General features: G+C 40.4%; 1 protein-coding gene and 1 pseudogene across 4 annotated transcripts in view; both read left to right on the top strand.

Moving 5' to 3' along the window:
- Nucleotides 1-19,013, top strand: part of WDR59 (WD repeat domain 59) — a gene marked incomplete at both ends in the record, with an annotated part of 83,646 nt that overhangs the window by 49,572 nt on the left and 15,061 nt on the right. For 2 of the 3 annotated variants that reach the window (XM_084257789.1, XM_084257787.1), the window contains 6 exons: nt 113-237; nt 2,696-2,860; nt 3,692-3,787; nt 3,939-4,095; nt 5,181-5,250; nt 9,444-9,597. In XM_084257789.1, coding sequence (XP_084113915.1) covers nt 113-237; nt 2,696-2,860; nt 3,692-3,787; nt 3,939-4,095; nt 5,181-5,250; nt 9,444-9,597 — 767 coding nt within the window. Of the gene's footprint in view, nt 1-112; nt 238-2,695; nt 2,861-3,691; nt 3,788-3,938; nt 4,096-5,180; nt 5,251-9,443; nt 9,598-13,287; nt 13,345-19,013 lie in introns of all 3 variants that reach the window. The other variant, XM_084257788.1, reaches the window with a different exon arrangement.
- Nucleotides 1,411-1,818, top strand: LOC311186697 (U6 snRNA-associated Sm-like protein LSm3; annotated as a pseudogene). Its single transcript has one exon. The product of its transcript is annotated as a U6 snRNA-associated Sm-like protein LSm3 (transcript).

Here is a 19,013-nt window from a genome sequence, read left to right as displayed (position 1 = left end):
GTGTTTTTGGTGAGATGTCTCTACTTATTTTGAGTTGTGACAGATACCCCCGAACTGTTCTCTGACTCATGTACAAAAATGTTTTCCAACAATTGCACCTCCCTCCTGCTAGTCATAAAGGAAGATCCCCCTAGCAATTTCCTGGAAGAGAAGAAATCTGATCAACTGGGGCTGCCGCAGACTCTGCAGCAGGAGTTCTCCCTGATCAACGTGCAGATCCGGAATGTCAATGTGGAGGTACTCAGCTGTGAACTCGCTGATTCTCAGGCCTGCTGATGACAATTTGTGGGTGGGGACAATTCCAGCTACCAATGGGGCTAACATATAGCTTTGCTGCTCTAAACGATTAGTCTCTGCTTGTGTTTTATCTCCTTGGGTTTTTTCCTTTCTTTTTTAATTTTTAAAAATTTTTTAAAGATTTATTTTATTTATACAAGAACCGGGGTACAGGCCAGATGCACGGGAGCATGAGAGGATTCACCAGATACAGAGTGAGGAACAGAACAGGTAGACTGATGATATACACTGCTGAGGGGAGCAGCAGGCAAGACAGGAGAGGTCTGCTCGCCATGTGGGTTGCTCTGAGGCTGGCGGGGATTGAACCGGTACTGCAGAGACTGCGGACAGCTTCACAGCGCTGCGGTCAACCGCCTGCGCCACCTGGGAGGCCCCCTCTTTCTTTTTTAAAGATTTATTTATTTATGCATACAATAACTGGGGTGTAAGCCAGAGGTATGGAGGGTGAGAGGATTCACTGGGGTAAGTGGGGAACAGAACAGGCAGATCTACTGAAATACACTGCTGAGGGGAGCAATTGGTGAGACAGGAGAGGTCTGCTGTGCCATGTGGGTAGCTCCCTGGCCGGGGATTGAACTTGTGCTGCAGTGGCTGGAAGAGACATTAAGAGAGGAAATGTTTTGTCTGAGATCAGCAGCTATTTGGTGGAAGAGAGTATTTGAATCCACTTGCCTAGTTTCCCCACACGTGTATCTTCTCTTACTGTATTCCCCCTGCCTCCTTTAGATGGCAGACCAATAAATCAAAAGAGATAAAGTTTTCTTTGATAAATTAGTTATGGTATCATCTCAGTTTATGTTCTTTGTCACTGTTGAGAATGGTGAGGATCCCTAATAACCTAGTTTAAGAAAGAGATCTTGATTCCTTTTCTAGCAGTGCTTTTTAAATATTATTTAGCTATAGTTCACATACCATGAAATTCACCGTTTAAAATATATAATTTAGTTGTGGTTAGTATATTCACAGAGTTGTGAAACCATCACCACTGTCTAATTCCAGAGCATTTTTGTCATCCCCCAAAGAAACCCTACATCCATTAGCAGTCACTTCCCGTTTCCCTTTTCCCTAGCTCCTGGCAACCACTAACTTACTCTTTGACTTTATGAATTTCCCATGAGTATAATTTCACTTGAGCAGGACTTAACTTCTTCCTGCTTTATTTTCTCATTCAAAATAAATATAACAAGGCGGGAAAGGGCGCAGGGTTTGAAACATGGCGACAACGTGGACCAGCAACAAACTACAAACACTGTAGAAGAACCCCTGGATCTCATTAGGCTCAGCTTGGATGAACGAATTTATGTGAAAATGAGAAATGACAGAGAGCTTTGAGGCAGATTACGTGCTTATGATCAGCATTTAAATATGATATTGGGAGATGTGGAAGAAACTGTAACTACTATAGAAATTGATGAGGAAACATATGAAGAAATCTATAAATCAACAAAACGGAATATCCCGATGCTTTTTGTCCGGGGAGATGGTGTTGTTCTAGTTGCCCCTCCATTGAGAGTTGGCTGAAACAAAGAATTTATCCCATGTGGAAAATAGGAGACTTTGTGCGATTGCTCTTTAGATGTAGAAGATGCTCAGAGACACCTGTGTAAATTTTGATATTAAGAAATGATCAAGGATTCTTCCACTCGTGAAATGTGTTGATTTGCAGGTAACTCACAATTTCTTAAGCTAAATGGCATTTTTATTTTTCTCCAAACCTTCCAATAAATGTGGTCAACAAGGCCGAAAACCTTTTCAGGAGTTAATTTGCTCCAGTTGTTTTTTTCAAACACTTTTTTTTAAAAAATATTTATTTATTTATTTATACAAGCACTGGGTACAGTCAGAAGCGCGGGAGGGTGAGAGAACTCACCAGAGCCAGAGCAGGGAGCAGAGCAGGCAGAAGACCGAAGTACACTGCTGTGGGGAGCAGTGGGCGGCAGGAGAGGTCTGTGCGCCATGTGGGACCCTTCTGCGGTGGCCGGGGAGCAACCGGGGATCGAACCAGCGCTGCAGAGGCTGCAGGGAACTTCGCAACCCAGCGCTCAACCGCTGCGCCACCGGGGAGGCCCAAACACTTTTTTTTTTGTAAAATTAAACTTGTTCCCTTTTTTATTTTAAAAATAAATAAATAAATAAATATAACAGGTTCCACAACCACACATCTTTGGGATGAAGCTTTTTAAAGTCAAAATTTCTTGAAATTACTGAATCAGTACTAGAATTAAAAATTCACTTTGAAATGAGTTGTCCAGATCTTTCAAATTCATTTTTCTTTGGAGAGGCTCCCTTCACCTAGTTACTGGGAACCTTGAGCATTCAGTAGCGTATTTAAATCTGTTTGCATGTAGGGAGCCTTTGCTGTTTGTCACCAAAGCAGTTGTCGATTTGTCCCTTGCAGATGGATGCAGCAGACAGGAGCTGCACAGTGTCTGTGCACTGTAGCAACCATCGCGTCAAGATGCTGGTGAAGTTCCCTGCCCAGTACCCAAACAACGCAGCCCCTTCCTTCCAGTTTATTAACCCCACAACCATCACATCCACAATGAAAGCCAAGCTGCTCAAGGTGGGGCTCTGCTCATATGTGTCCGTGTCTGAGTTGAGTAGTTAAGTGGAATGAGAACTCTGATAGATTAGATCTGGAAATCTCTGCCATGTACTTTCCTGCTTTCCCCCTCTGAAAATCTAATGGAAACTTTGAATGCTTCGAAGTTGCACATTATTTCAGGACTCTTACATATAAGTCATGCAGTTTTATTCTTGCATATAACCTGCCCACAGGTCTCATTAAAGCTATGGTTTATTCCCAAGTTGAGAACCCTGTAATAAATTTTCATTTATCTGGAAACAATAGGCAAGAGGTATTTTGAAGCTAAAGCTAAAGATATTTTATAATCTGACAAAAAAAGTGAGGTCATTAAAAATCCATTCTAGAAAAGGAGATTATCATCCTAGAGTGAGGTAAGCCACTCAGGCCAGTGTGAGAGAGACCCCGCAAAGGGTTCCTACAGTGCCCAGAGGGGAGGTCGTGGCAGCCTGGCGTCTGGTCTGTGCTCCTCCAGGTGCACAAACTGCATCGGTCAGTTCTTGCAGAGCCAGCTAGGCAGAATCCCCATAGAAAGTCCATGAGCTGAGATCCATCCATCTTTTTCAGTTTGAGTGGCCTCTTATGTGAAGTGACAGAAATGTTCCAATAAAATGAAATTGACCTGAATGCTGTTCATCCCTTGCCTCGTTTGTATCATACACACTTACTTTGACCATCTTCTGGGATATGATAGGTAGCCTCAGACACAGCCTTGCTTCTGTCTCCCTGCCTTATCGTGGCTTGCAACTGCTTTGTAGAAAAGGAGATCAGGATAAAGAATGTTGGCGTTTTGTTGTGTTTTTTTTCCAGATCCTGAAAGACACGTCTTTGCAAAAAGTGAAACGGAACCAGAGTTGTTTGGAGCCCTGCTTGCGCCAGCTTGTGTCCTGCCTTGAGTCTTTTGTGGTGGGATTCTTGTTCTAGCCTATGCTTGGGTGTTTTATTAGCCTTCCTCCCTAAGATCCCGGGTTCCCTGATTTTGTAATAATGTATCCTTATTTTGTAACTTGGTTTAAAACGGTTTGTGATTTTTAGTCTGCTGATTTTTTAATTTCAGAACCAAGAAGATAGTGCTTCCAGCAATCCCTTTGCACTCCCAAACTCTGTCACACCACCCTTACCAACGTTCGCCCGAGTAACCACTGCCTACGGATCTTACCAAGATGCCAATATTCCCTTTCCTAGGACTTCAGGGGCCAGGTTCTGTGGAGCAGGTTGGTTTCTTTTTAGTTCTCTAATTCTAGATTTTGAGAAATAATATTATCCATAAAAATATTCTCCATAAAAATCTGCATCAGAAAATTTGCCAGTTTTGGGCCTCTGTGGTGGCGCAAGGGATTAAGATGCAACCTATGAAGCAATTCGCAGCCACTGCAACATGAGTTCGATCCCTGGGCCAGCCAGGGAGCAACCCACATGGCACAGCCGGCCTCTCCTAACTCGCCTGCTGCTCCCCTTAGCAGTGTACTTCAGTCAGTCTGCCTGTTCTGCTCCCCACTCTGTCTCTAGTGAATCCTTACACACACCCACACACCTCTGACCTGTACCCCAGCTCTTGTATGCATAAATAAATAAATCTTTAAAAAAAAATTTGCAAGTTTTTATTTATTTTTTTTTCCCTAAAGATTTATTTATTTATGCATACAAGAGCTGGGGTACAGGCCAGAGATGCGGGGGGTGAGAGGATTCACCAAAGACAGTGGGGAACAGAACAGGCAGATTGACCAAAGCACAATGCTGAGGGGAGCAGCGGGCGAGTCTGGAGAGGTCTGCTGCGCCATGTGGGTTGCTCCCTGGCCGGCTGGCCGGGGATCGAACTTGTGCTGCAGAGGCTGTGAATTGCTTCATAGTGTGGCGCTTAACCCCTTGCGCCACCAGGGAGGCCCCGGTTTTTATTTTTTGACAACTCAAAAGACTTCTGTAGTATTATTACGTGATCTGATACCTAATTGACATCTGTGGATGTATACTAAAAAGATTCACCAAAATTACGGTCTTAATTTTTTTCATTCTGATGAGGATGAATTTGAGTCTTTGCTCAGGGCTCCAATTGTCAAAGGGAATAGGTCCTCTAGCAGGGAAATAGAAAGGAGCCATGAAGACTTTAAACAACATATATCTTGTCTTGCCCGGATCCTGGATATTCTAACCTTGGTCCCTGTTCAGAATCATGGTAGTCACATGTCTCGTCTATCCTTCAGGTAGATTGAGATAAACAAAACATTGATCAGTGCTGCCTTAGGACCTCCCACATCCAACTCTTTGATGTTGATATGCACATGTGATGTCTCCTTTGCAGGGTACCTAGTGTATTTCACAAGGCCTATGACCATGCATCGAGCAGTGTCCCCAACAGAACCTACTCCAAGGTAAGTCTGGGGATGCAGATATAAAGTATATTCATAGGCCAGCAATTGGCAGACACCTGGGAACCACGCACCTTGTTTTTGAACAGTTTGTTCTTCCATTATAGGATTTATTTGAGAAAGATCAAGGTTCTTTAAATTGCTGAAATTTCTACTGTAAAATTACTATCAAACCACTTGTTCAAAGCTGGTGTCCAGACAAGGCAACTTCTTTTTTTATGTGCTCTTCTTGCATTGCTAAAGTGTTATTTGAACATTAAGTAAAACTAGAAAAATAACAGGGAAATCATTTATAGTCTTACCATACTACTATGCCACTTCTAATTTTACCAAAACATGGTTAATTTTTCAATTAATGTGGTATATTGAAAAGACTTGAATAACATGTAAGTTTTACATAGAAATATGAAAGCTCTTCTTTTCCTTTCCATGTTTCATAGAGAGAATCCACTGTTAGCAATTTAATGTGTTCTTTCTTTTTTCCTTGAGAGACAGCCTAGTATAGCAGATGACAATGTGGACATCAGGTTCAGAGCCAGATTATTGACTCCCAATCTTGGCCTTGCTGTTCTCTGACCTTAGGCAAGTTAGCTAAACTGTTCTTGAGTTTCTTCAACTATGACATGGGGTTGTTGATAGCACCTACCTCCTGTAGTTTCTGTGAAGATAGAGTTAGTCCTGTAAAGTTTTGAACATTTCATATAAATGGAATAATAAAATATAGTCTTTTGAGACTGGCTTCCTTCACTTAGGATAATATTTTCAAGGCTCATATCCATTGTAGCAAGTATCAGTACTTAATTTCTTTTTATTGCCAAATAATATTCCATCATGTATATACCACATTTTATTCATTCTATTGATGAACATTTGGATTATTTCTACTTTTTGCCTAATATAATGCTGCTATGAACATTCATGTGTAAGTTTTTGTGAGAACATATATTTTAATTTTTCTTGGTTATACCTAGGAATAGAGTTGCTAGATCATGTTGTAAAGTTTTTTTTCTTTCTTTCTTAATAGCTTTATTTTTTAGAGCAATTTTAAGATCAGAGCAAAATCAAGTGGAAATTACAGAGAATTTCTATATATCCCTTTTCCCAACCCACTCACATAACCTCCACCATACTACTGGTATTTTATTTTATTTTATTTTATTATTATTATTATTTTTTAAAGATTTTTACTTATTTATTTATTTATTTATACAAGCACTGGGTACAGTCAGAAGCGCTGGAGGGTGAGAGAATTCACCCGAGGCAGAGCGGGGAGCAGAGCAGGCAGAAGAACCAAAGCACACTGCTGAGGGGAGCAGCGGGCAGCAGGAGAGGTCTGCGCGCCATGTGGGACCCTCCTCCGGTGGCCGGGGAGCAGCCGGGGATCGAACCGGCGCTGCAGAGACTCCCCTCAGCAGCCTCGCAACCCAGAGCTCAACCGCTGCACCACCGGGGAGGCCCACTACTGGTATTTTAAACTTAAATATTATGTCATTTACCACAGATGTCTGCTTCTACAATGTGGTAACCACGATAACTTGGAAACTTTCCTTTTACAAACTTACTTGGATATATTGGATGTAATGGCTTTAGCATACTTATGAATGAATTGCTAAGCTGATAAGAAAGAAAAGAGGTTGAACCAAATGTAAAAGCAGACACTACTGTTGTTCTGGGAGTTTGCCAGTATGCAGGAATCCAGGCATATGAGACCTTGGCCCCACAACACCCAGGGCGTAAGCTCTAGAGACCCTCTACATTACAGTGGGTTCCTTATTCAAAAGATTGTACTAGAAAGTAATGACCTACTTTCTAGGGAATCAATGAATATTTGTATCTGTATTTTTTTTTTGGTGTGAGATACAGATCCAGTTTTATTTATTTTTATTAAACTTTATTATCTGTACTTTGAATCCAAGAGAAAAATGTTCCCATTAGAACTTTTCCCATACTAACAGTACTTGATTGTAGTATAATTTACAGGACCCAAGGTGAAGTGTAGAACTTGATGAGCAGCACCCAGATCAAGATACAGTGTATTGCCCTCATTCCCCAAATTCCCTCATCCCTTTACACAGAGTACAGAGTCCCTTAACATTTTTCTGACTTCCATTCAGTGTAGTTTAATTTTGTCTGTGCTTGAATTTCATTAAAATAGAATCATGCAGCATGATCTGTTTTATGCTTGTCTTACTTTGTTCAACTTAATGCTTTTTAAACTGACCACAGTCCTGCTTGTATCAGTACTTTCATTGCATGAAAATATTGCAATTTGTTTATATATTCTCCTGTTGATGAACATTTGCTTTTTCTCTAATTTGGGGCTATTGAGAATAAACCTACAAGTCTTTTTATGAACATGTATATTAATTTCACTCCCAAGGAGTAGCTCACTGTCACTGGTGTATATTTAATTTTATTAGAAATTGCCTACAAGTCTGTTCACAGTGATTATGCCATTGTATACTCTTAGCAGCAGTGTTTCAGGGTTCTGGTTGCTCCTTAGCTTCTGCAAAACTTGTTTTCAATCTTTTCAGCTTTGGCCATTGTGGTGGATATGTCATATTTTCAATGTGGTTTTAATTTGCATTTCCATGGCGATGACTGATGACGTTCAGCAGCTTTTGTGTCCTTATTGACCATTTGAGTATATTTTGTGATATGCCTATTTGAAGTATTTTGTCCATTTGGGGGGATTGTTTTTATTTATTTACTTGTTGGTGGTTCTTTGACTATTCTGACCGCAGATCCTTTGCTGGATACATGTATTGATTTTCTCCTCATCTGTGGCTTGTCTTTCTTCCTCCTTAATCATTTTCAAAAAAACAGAAGTTTTTAATTTTTTTAAAATTTAATGAAGTCTAATTTTAAAATTTTATGATTAGTTCTTTTTGTGTCTTGTCTAAAATTTGCCTGCACCAAGGGCAAGAAGATAGTGTTCTGTGTTTTCTTTTGAAGTTTGTAGTTTTATTTTTTTTTAATTTAATTTTTTAAAAGATTTATTTATTTATGCATACAAGAACTGGGGTGCAAGCCAGAGGTGCGGGGCAGGGGAGAGAGGATACACCAGAGAAAGAGTGGGGAACAGAACAGGCAGACTGACTGAAATGCAGTGCCAAGGGGAGCAGCAGGTGAGACAGGAGAGGTCTGCGCCATGTGGGTAGCTCCCTGGCTGACTGGGGATCGAACTCATGCTGCAGAGGCTGCAGATAGCTTCACAGTGCTGTGTTTAACCCCTTGTGCCACCAGGGAGGCCCTAAAGATTCAGTTTTAAATTCCTTATTTAAGGTCTGTCATCAGTCTTAAAATAAGTTTTATGTATGATGCAAGGTAGGTATCAGAGTTTATCTTTTTCAGTAGACATAAATAGTTGTTCCAGTGCCATTTATGAAAAAGATTTTTCTTTTCTCATTTAATTTACATTGATATCTTTGTTGAAAAAAATCAGTTGACAATATGTTTGTGAATCTACTTGGACTCTTTTTTTCCTTTGAGCTATTCATTTCACTTTTTGCCAATAAAATACCCTTAATGAAGTTTTATATAGTAAGTCTTCAAATCTGCTAGTGTAAGTCCTTCAGCATTGTCTTTCTTGTTCAGGATTGAGTTGCCTATTCTAGTTCTTGTGCATTTCTGTAAAAAGAGGAAACCAGCTTTTGGTTTCTTTTAAAAGCCTGGGCTTATGTTGACCTTGTAGGTCAACTTGAAGAAAATTCACATCTTAACCACATGGAAGCTTTTAAACCACTAACACTGTTTTAGATCTTTAAATTCTCGGTAATATTTTATACTCTCAGTGCTCATTTTTTAAATTACATTTGTTCCTACGTGTGTGACATTTTGATGCTATTGTAAATGAAATTTTTAAAATGTTTATTTTTCTAAATGCTTATTGATATTATGTAGACATGCCAGATTTATTTTTATAGCTTGACCTTATATTTGAGTTCATTTATTAATTCTAGTTGTTTGTAGAGCCTTTTGAATTTTCTATGTATACAATCATAGAAGCATTTTCTGCTTTTGCAGATAAAGCATTTTTCAGTTCTGAAGTTCTCTTTTGTTCTTTTTTTAGTTTCCTTTTCCCCCACATTTTCTCCATATTTTCCTCTTGGTTTCATCAAGTTGTAGGAATGGGACTACTTAAAAATGGGGAGAGATTAGAGACAGTATGAATAATTCTGTGTTTTCAACCCTAGGTCTCTCTCAGCCTTGTCTGCTTATCATACTGGGTTGATTGCACCGATGAAGATACGCACAGAGGCCCCTGGGAATCTTCGTTTATATAGCGGGAGCCCCACTCGCAGTGAGAAAGAACAGGTCTCCATCAGCTCCTTCTACTACAAGGAACGGGTAAGTGGGGGCACGGCCTCTGATTATTATACCTTCTGCTGTACTTTTGTTCTTTGTCTCCCTGCCTGTTACACACAGCTGCTCAAATAGTAATCCCCTTAGTCTTTCCCTTTCATAATTCATTTGTTCAGGAAAGGCCTTTGTTCCTTTCAGTTGGCTTTAACTACTGTAAATTGTATGTATGTGTGTGGGAGGGTTAGTTCTTACCCATATTTTTCACTCCCTACATAACCCTGTCCTTTAAATAGGATAATGATAATGAATGAATCCCCATTCATTAAGCTGACTTCCATTCTTTCAGGTAAAATAATTTAGATTCAAGTCTCTGTTGGCATTCCGGTGTTTATCAGCAAATCAAAGGTTGCTTGTGGAGCTTTGGAATCTAGATCTACTTAGAACTTCACAGTTGTGAGGAGTTTTAAAGTTGATCTCCTGAAGGTATCATACTGGTTTACTAAAAGCACCCATTTGGATGGGTTAGTATATACAAATTTGCCCTTATGTTCCTGGGTTCTTAAGTAGTTCCTTGTTCTTAAAGTAGCTTTTTGAAGTCTTTGGTGATAACAATGTAGAGAATGTTGGCAGAGTGTAGGAATGATTCTAAGAACTTTTTCCATGTTGTCAGATTGAGAGTCTGGCTTACATTAAGTTTTTAGCTGACATGGTATTTAAATAGAATTACTTCTGAGTTAACTCACAAACTCAGTCCTTGGGAGTTCTTATTGTTGCTGTCCCCCACTAATTGAGAAAAGAATAACTACAATTAAAACTTTTTTAAAAAAATCTATTTTAAATAATAAAACAATTTCTAGCAAGTATTAAAGGTGTCTTCACTTCAGTTGCATTTTAGTGACTAACCTTTGTTCATATTGATAATTGGGCTTCTCTAACTTATTGAAATAACAGGAAATAGTGCCTGAGACAGGACAAGTTGTGGGCACAGCCATTCAGTGGCTGGGAACATGTTCATAGGGAACGTGATTTTTTCATCGCCTCTCTGGCCAACTCTCTGTAGTTCTCTTTCTTTGGAATTCTGCCCCCACTGGCTATCACAGACTTTCAAACACCAGTACCCTCCCAAGTTTTTTACATTTAAAAGTTTTAGTTTTTCTTTTTTTGTGAGCCAGCAGCTAACTGAGTGGATGATCTGATAGACTGAGAACTAAGGCGTTTTATTGACATAGTAGCCAAGCAAAATTGGCAAATGTGGGAATTTTCTTCAGTCTCAGGGCTAGGTTAAGATCTTTTAGTCAGAAAGGCATTCTGAATTTTCCTTTGATCCATGTTGTGTGTACTTGGATTTGGATTGAACAAAACAGATTAGCTTTGACTCTGTGGTAGTATGTGCAACAATGTCTGGTTAAAATAGCTCCAGTTATAAGATGCAACCTATTCTAATGCTAAAGCATTGGTCAAGCCTGGATTCCTGTGTTTCATGGTCAGACTTCTTTCCATACGAGCACTATATCAGAAAGCACATAGATAATTACTTTTTATTAGAAGGATCTGCTGAGGAGTAGAGGAAGGGTTGGGATTTTTCCGTTTGGGATGGTTTCATGTGTGCTGCTTCTGCACAGAAAATGGGCTTTTATATATTATAATCCTCTTGGTGACATCATAAGTGGCCTTAAATTCTTATTTCAAATAGTGATCAAATAAAATGGAGGAGACACTTATTTAATTTCATATGAAACCTTTATGTTGATGTATACATAAAGTCCACAAATCATAAGCATGTAACTTAGTGAATTAACAGTCACACAGACCAAGAAATAGACCTGGGGAGCTTTGGGGGAGGAATGACATGTAATAACAATTAGGTTAAATTGTATGAAATTGCTGATATTTGACCTCAAAAAAAGTTTCATTTGTTTCAATCTAATGAAAAGGAAAAATTAACAAATCACTTATTTTGTGATGAATCTGAAATAGATTTATCTCTCCTTGAAGCTTGCTCAAATCCATCCTATTACATGGAGCAAATGGAGGGATTAAAGAAGTGAAATCTTACACAGGCTATCTTATCTTCAGCACGGAGGTCAGTCCAGTTATCCCTTGCAGAGTATTTTCTAATTCTCATGGGTCTAGTTTCACATATCAAAGAATATCACTTTTATTACTTTTGTTCTAGGAAATATTCCAGTTTACTAAGTTTTTCTGTACTTAATTCTTCATTTTCAGCCCCAGTTTTTCTCCTACATATTTTTGTTCTCTTTTACATCTCTAACCCTGAGAACTTTAAATGAGTAAGAATAAAAGAATAGGATAGGGCCTCCCCTGGTGGTGCAGGCGCTTGAGCGCAGCGCTGTGAAGCTGTCCGCAGCCTCTGCAGCTCAGGTTCGATCCTGCCGGCCAGCGAGGAACCCACATGGCGCGGCAGACCTCTCCTGCTCGCTGCTCCCCTCAGCAGTATATTTCAGTCAGTCTGCCTGTTCTGTTCCCTGCTCTGTCTCTGGTGAATCCTCTCACCCTCCCACGCATCTGGCCTGTACCCGGGTTCTTGTATGCCTGAATAAATAAATCTTTAAAAATAAAAAAATAGGGTATTGCTGTATTCAGTAATACTACTGCATTTGCAATGAAGGAATTATATATAAACTATTATTGAGATTACAGAAAAATTGTACAGAACCAATGAGGGTTACTGTTTGTTTCTCTTGTTTCTGTGTCTTTTTTCAACCGTCCCTTCCTAGATCATAGTGTTATATTCATCTAAATATTCTCCAGATGGAATTCCTATGTTTGCTCCTAAATTTTTTTTAAATATGAGACTTTTAAAAATCACCAAATTTCATAGGAAGTTAAAAGGCACAGAGAATGCTAACATTCATTTGGAAACTGGACCAACTATTAATAGTTGATGAACTATTGTTTATTCCCAGGATAAATCAAAAAGCCCAGAAGATAAACATTAGGCATTGCCTGATAAACATTTAAAAAAATTTGAACATTTGCTTCAGTTTATGTTACTAAAATAGCTCTCAACTCTAAATAAGTGGGGAGGTCATTAAAGTTAATAAAATAATTTCTTATTTCCATGAATAGTATCACGGCTCCCAGTTCCCCACTCAGATTCCCTCAAGAGTGGATCTCCACAGTGCTGGCTCCCTCTTTCTCGCACCCTTCAGGCTCTCACTTCTCTGTGCTATCACCCTGGAAGTAGTCCTGCAGCCCCAAGGTCAAGACTTTTGATTTCCTCAATGCCTCCCAGCCACACACCAAAAAATATTTGGTAGTGAGGCTACTGAAGAGAACTCCGGCTTTATGAATGAGAATGTTCTCCTGTGTACGTGTTCTCTTGAAGAGGCAGGTAGCATCCTCCACGTTTTTCTGCACTTGTACTTGATCTCTATCCTTGTTAGAGAACCACAAAGCTTGATGGTGGTTCCTTTGGCAGAGCTGTGCTGACATCAGCCTCCTTCTATCTTGAAATGTGTTTCAGGGTAAAAAGCAACGATGTTGAAGCTGTTTTTGGACTGTGACGTGTTGGGAGGGAGGTGAGGGATGAATCCAAATATTGCTGTGCTGAGGTTCAAAATTTTTCAGTCATTCCAGTCCCAGTTTTGCAGTGTATTATGGTGCCTTTAATCCGTCAGATGTGCAGGAAGCTTTCATTTATTCTATATTTTCCCTTTTAATTTTCTTGGTGTTTTTCTTCCCTCCTTCGGGGTGTAACGTTTACACGTACAGATGTCTCCTCGCTCTGCCCGGCGACGTTGGTCCATACAAGCAATTAACGACTTCCCGGTACTGTGCGCTGTCCAAATGCTCTCCTTGACTAATCCTGTCTCTGCCCAAAGGCCCAAGAATAAAATGCCACCTGCCTGGCTTTGAGGAACCTGAAATGTCAGGCTGGCTGGTTTTCAGGACCAGCAACAGCAAATTTTTCACTCTTAGGAGTCAGGTACCAAGCACTGACTCGTTCAGTCATAGAGTTTCAAATGGGTGAAAACTGAGACCCTTAAGTATCATGAATGTACTTCTTTGAAAATGAAGCTAAAAACTAGGCTGCTTGGAAAGAACCTCAATTGTAACCCTTTAACTCACCTGATTTCACTTGGACTATTGGTATAATAGTACTTTCAAAAGCCTACCTTTGGCATGGCGGGGGAAGCAGAGAAAGATATAAGAGATTTCCACCATTTTATCCCTGTTTTTATTGTCTTCATTTGGTTCAATGAGGGAAGCACCCATCTGCTTCATTGGCATGACACATAAGCTAGTTTTTAATACTTGGCGAATTTTCTGGAACAGATTTTTTTCCTTACCATCACTATTTTGTGTTGGCAATGAAACCTTTGCTATGGATGTTCTTTCTTCCTTTTCTTTCTTTCTTCCTCACTCCTATTGGCCATCTCCCCTCTTCTGTCTTCCTCTCCCACCCCCTTCATGTTTCAGTAGTGCCAAGGTGACCTCAGGCTGTGCAGGCAGTCTTGAGGCTTTTGTGTAAATTTCACTTGGTGTAAAACAATATTTAGGGAATAGTAGTCCTTTAGCCTTTTCATGTAAAAACCAGTTGAAATCGGGAGCCCTGATTAGCAAGTACCACTGCTGCCAACACCTTGCAGGGGGAGCCGCTAACATGGCTTCCTCTCCTCAAAAAGCCCATCTCAGCCTGACTGCTGAATTTCCACTGACTCTCCAGAATTCTCTGCTCCTACTGCTATTTAAATAGGAACTCATTTTGACTCATTGCCCACTCTGCTGATTAAGCATTGTTTATGGGTTTGCTGCGAAGCAGTTGGTGGCTTATTCTTGGGCTGTTTTTACATTTAACCCCATTTATTGGCCTTGATGTTGCCTCCTATTGTAGCAGTAACACTGGTGATACAGTCGCAAGCTGGCTATTGGTTGTCTTTCAGTGCTATTTGCACCAGTGCCTCCTTCCCATCCTCCCCAACCCACTCCACCCCACCCCTTTTGTCCCTGTCCTCTTTCCCATAATTCCATGAACACCTTCTTGGTATGTTCAGAGGAGCATCCTGGTGCTCATCATGTAATAATTTGTCTGTCTTGCTTTGTCTCTTTTCCCTCTACCCCTGCTCATGAAGTCTGTGGGGAAGGGGCATTTTCTATTGCTGGGGCATTGAGAAGACCTAGGAGAAATGCAGAGGCCTTTGGCTTCCCAGAGGTACTGATTTTACTGCACAGAAAAGTGTCTGTATTTAAGCCCATCAGAGTGGGACTGGAGCAATGCAGGAGGTTAAGGGGGCTTTTTGGCCAGAGTGCCTCTCTCTACCCCAGGAAGACTAGGCACACCCCAGCCTGGTGTGTCATTGTTCTCTGCATGTTTTTTCCTGACAGTTGCACAGATCAGAGACTCCTGAAAATGCCTGTAGGGCATTAAGGGAAACAGATATCTTGGGGCAGTGTGGGTGGAATATGAACCCTTTTTCATTGCCAAAGCATTGGAAAAAACACTCTGAAAAATTGTCCATGATTTTTAGGGAGCAGCAAGGACTAAAGGCCCCAACATCTGATTTGAGATTTAGTGTATCTTCATTTAGGCTGCCTGGTTTTATTCAGTCCCAGATAATAATTGACCACTCACTAGACAGGATTACTGACCGATCCCTGTAAGTTGAAGAGGAGATACTTCATATTTAAAAACTACTAACCAACAAATTTTAAAAAAAAGCAAACACCACCCAACAACTCTTTTTGTGATTCTACAAAGATTTTTGATAATGTTCTGCAGTAATTCATTGCTGGGTTAAATGAATGAATGCTGCTGTCCCATGATTGCTTTTTATAGTTTACTCTTGGTAGCAGCTATGACTAGGGTGAACCCGTCTTGGGAATCTCCTATTATAGATTCAAAGGCAACTTAATGAGTTCTATAAAACTGCTTTTATATCAGTACTGATGAAACAGAGAAACACCCAGGAACCTGGTGTTTCAAGAAGTTGACCAGGAAGTCCCAGGAACAGACTGACTTCTGTAATTTAGTGAAGGGCAATTGCAGAAACTTGACCAAAACAACTTATCTTTCCATTCTCATCAGGTGCTTATCGATGCTCCCATTGCTTGATAACCCAAGACTGCCCACGGAGAAGAGTTCTAGTAGAACTCTAAGAGTTCTGTTTCTTTGGACTAGTTTTCTTCTCTCTGAATGTACCTAATCCTAAAACTCCAGAAAGGAGATTAGATGGCAAGTGGTATAAGCTCTTGAGCCCGGCCTGAATTACAGCATCTGGGTCTGGGCCTGGAGTGTGAAGCCAGGCAGCACCTGGAGCTGCCTCTGTCACTGGTCTGCGTCTCGCCCAGGAGAGAGCAGAACGCAGTCTGATGTGTGGTGAGGAAGTGACCCTGAAGTGAGTTACCATAGAGGATGGTGTGTTGGATAGGCTTCACCAGAATCAGATCGTGGTCTCCTTACATGCAGCAGTGGATTCATCTAAACATGGACGAAACTATCTACATATTTACAGGTAGCTTAGTCAGCACTTAATTTTTTTTTCCTTTATAAAATTATATACTTAAAAACAGGTTAAGTATGGGCTTAGCAGCCTGACAGCCTGTGTTCAAATCTTGGCTTTTACATCTGTGGCTTTGAGCAAGTCTTTCATCCTCATTTGTAAAGTGGAAGCAACTCCTCCCTGCCATCTACCCTCCCAAACTGTGACAGGGCTCACACTCATAGTAAACTGTCCATATCAGGACCAGTGCTGTTAAGAATAATCAATTAAGTATTTAAATCCTAAGTGAGACATCTGTATACTTGGACTTGTGTCCAGGCCGTCTCTTATTTCCCACATATGGCCAGTTATAAATAAGCCTCCGGGGAAATGGCTTGTTGCTCAGATCTTCCATGTCCATTCCCCAGATCCCTCTGTTCAAGCATTTTTGACATTCTAAGATGATCACTTTCAGGCTCTCCCTCTGCCAGCTAATCCCCAGTCGGCAATAATGGTCCAAGCCAGGGCCTTCTAGCCACAGTCCCTGTCTCTGTCCCACACCGCCTCTCGGAAATACCTGGATTCCCCACACTGTCCACCTACTCTAGCAGTCATTCTCCATCTCCCTCACTGTCTCACCGGTGGTGGGTTATGAGCATGATGGGGTTTTTAAGATTATTATAAACCAATAAAAAGAAAAAATACCTTAAAAAATTAATCAAGCCTGCTGGGAAAAACATTTTCAAATGAGCTTGTCTATTTGCAAATGAACCACTTTCAGCACATGGTTAACAAACTTTTATAGGACTGCTTAAAAAGTCAGGACATTTTGCTGGGTGTCAGTGTGGTCTGAAAGCTGGTAGACCCTGTCCCTCATGAGCCCTCTGTCCATATCCACTGATCAGTTGAGTGGAGTTGTAGTGAAGCACTCAATTGCTCATGTGCTTCTCATTTTCTCTGTAAGAAGGGGCCCAAGTGACTCTCTGGAACTGTGCTTTAGACACCTTCCAACCAACCCAGATGGATCCTACTCTCCTCCAGGTGGCATCATTTTAGTGTAGAACTTTTCTTTTCTACCACCCTAAATCTCATCTCAGATGACCTATTATGTGGGACCTATGGATGTGTCCTTTCTTAGGATTTTCAAATTCCTGGAAACCTGGGTGAAAATTACAGTGAAATAAGTTTGTGCATTTATACTCTCCCTATTGTAGTTAACCACATTATGCTGTTCCTGACATTATTGAATAGATGTTCACCACATCACCCTATTTAAAACCAGTCACGCCATAGTACTTTGTGCACGCGTGACCACATCTGTTCTACATTGGTTCACTGCCTGGCTCCAGCCCATTCTGACAGGTTGTTTGCTCTGTACATAGTCTCCCCTTACTTGTACCAATGTGAGGCTGTTCATGGCCAAAGACTAGTATTTTTGTGAACATGCACGCTGTTCTTTAGAAAATAACCAGGGCTAGTAGAGATTTAGAGAGCTACCTATAATCAGATTAATCTTCCTCGTATATTACAGAATAATGACTTTGTGTGGCTAAATAGTGAATGGTGACTGAAATGCTTCCTAAGATCAAATGGTTTAAGGTTCCAAATTGACAGTGTAGCAAATGTATTTACAAATGATGATGGACAATTCAGTTACTTCACCGAACTTCTTCGGTTACCCGCTGGCTATCCTGAATTTAGTGGGTGGGTTTCATAACATTTAATAATTCTTTAGGAAGTTACATGCATCAGGCCACTTTGGGGAGCAAATAGGGTAGCACATCAATATAGAAATGCCTAAATAGAGACGATCACTAATTTATGGAAGAGTGATTGTATGAAATCACTTGTGGAAAACAAATTTATCCATGAGTGACCTAAATAATGATCTAAATTCCTGAAAGTTTGTATATGTTCATAATAATTATAAATTTTAAATTGCACTTTTCAGTTTACATGGTGTGTATACTCACCTTTTAAATGAACCCTTGTAAGACTGGAGCAGCAGGGTTCAGCATGAGCCACAGTTAGCAGTGAGCAAAAAGTTGAGCAATGTGAGACTAAATTCACAGCAAGTAAGTAATTAGTACAGGGTCACATTGAGCCAGTTCATGCAGTGAGCCCACTAAGCCAGGGTCTTATGACTCCGAATTGTAGGCCCTTTCACTAACTCCTTTGTTAATAAATATGTCACTTCCCTCCTGAGTTGAATTACTTTGGTTTCCCCTTTTTTTAACTTCTGGCAATAAAATAAAATAGAACATTGCTCCCATGACTGGTTGTCCATTGAAACATACCAGACAGGGATGCACACTACTCATTCTCCTTTTCTAGGACATCTTTCCTTTCCCACATGTGGGCTCCTCGGTACCCATTTGTAGATAAGGCTCTGGGGAAATCGGGTAAGGGCTCTGATCTCCCAGGGCCATTCCCCAGCTCCCTCTGCTCCAGTATTTTTAACATTCTAAAATGATCACTTTCAGAAATCACCCAGGTCTATGAGGAAAAGCAGAGTAATTTTTCTTGAGTTGCTAGATTTCTCTCTGCTTACCATGAAGATTGGCAGAGCCCACACTGCTGTGTCTGAATTAATTTTTCAACAATTTCTATTAAGATTGTTTGAGAAGGAAAAAAAAACCTAATTAGTTTCAAGCAAGAACTTTGAACTTAGGGCTGAACCCAACCTTAAAAGTTGCTTTTCTCCCACATTTTTGTGGTCGTTACTAACTTTTTTACCTGCTGTTCTTTCTCCCTTTATGTTTTTAAATTTTGGCTTCAAGGTATCTATTTTTAAGCACCTGCAGAATGTAGATAACCCTGCAGTAGGTGCTTATTTTCCTATTAGGATTTTGGACCAAGAACTCAATGCCCTTTGTCATCCTTTTATTTCCTACAGATGCTGATTCATGTAATTGTGGGTATGATGTTACAAAGTCTCTGCAAATTACCAATGACCCAACTCTGATGTGCTCTGCAACTGCAGGTTTCCATTCATCAAAGTCCCCATTACTTATATTT

This window comes from Talpa europaea, assembly GCF_964194135.1.
Source record: "Talpa europaea genome assembly, chromosome: 16".
In the NCBI taxonomy this organism is placed as follows: domain Eukaryota; kingdom Metazoa; phylum Chordata; class Mammalia; order Eulipotyphla; family Talpidae; genus Talpa; species Talpa europaea.
The sequence above is the reverse complement of the archived record's forward strand: the minus strand, read 5'-3'. Positions and strand labels throughout refer to the sequence as shown.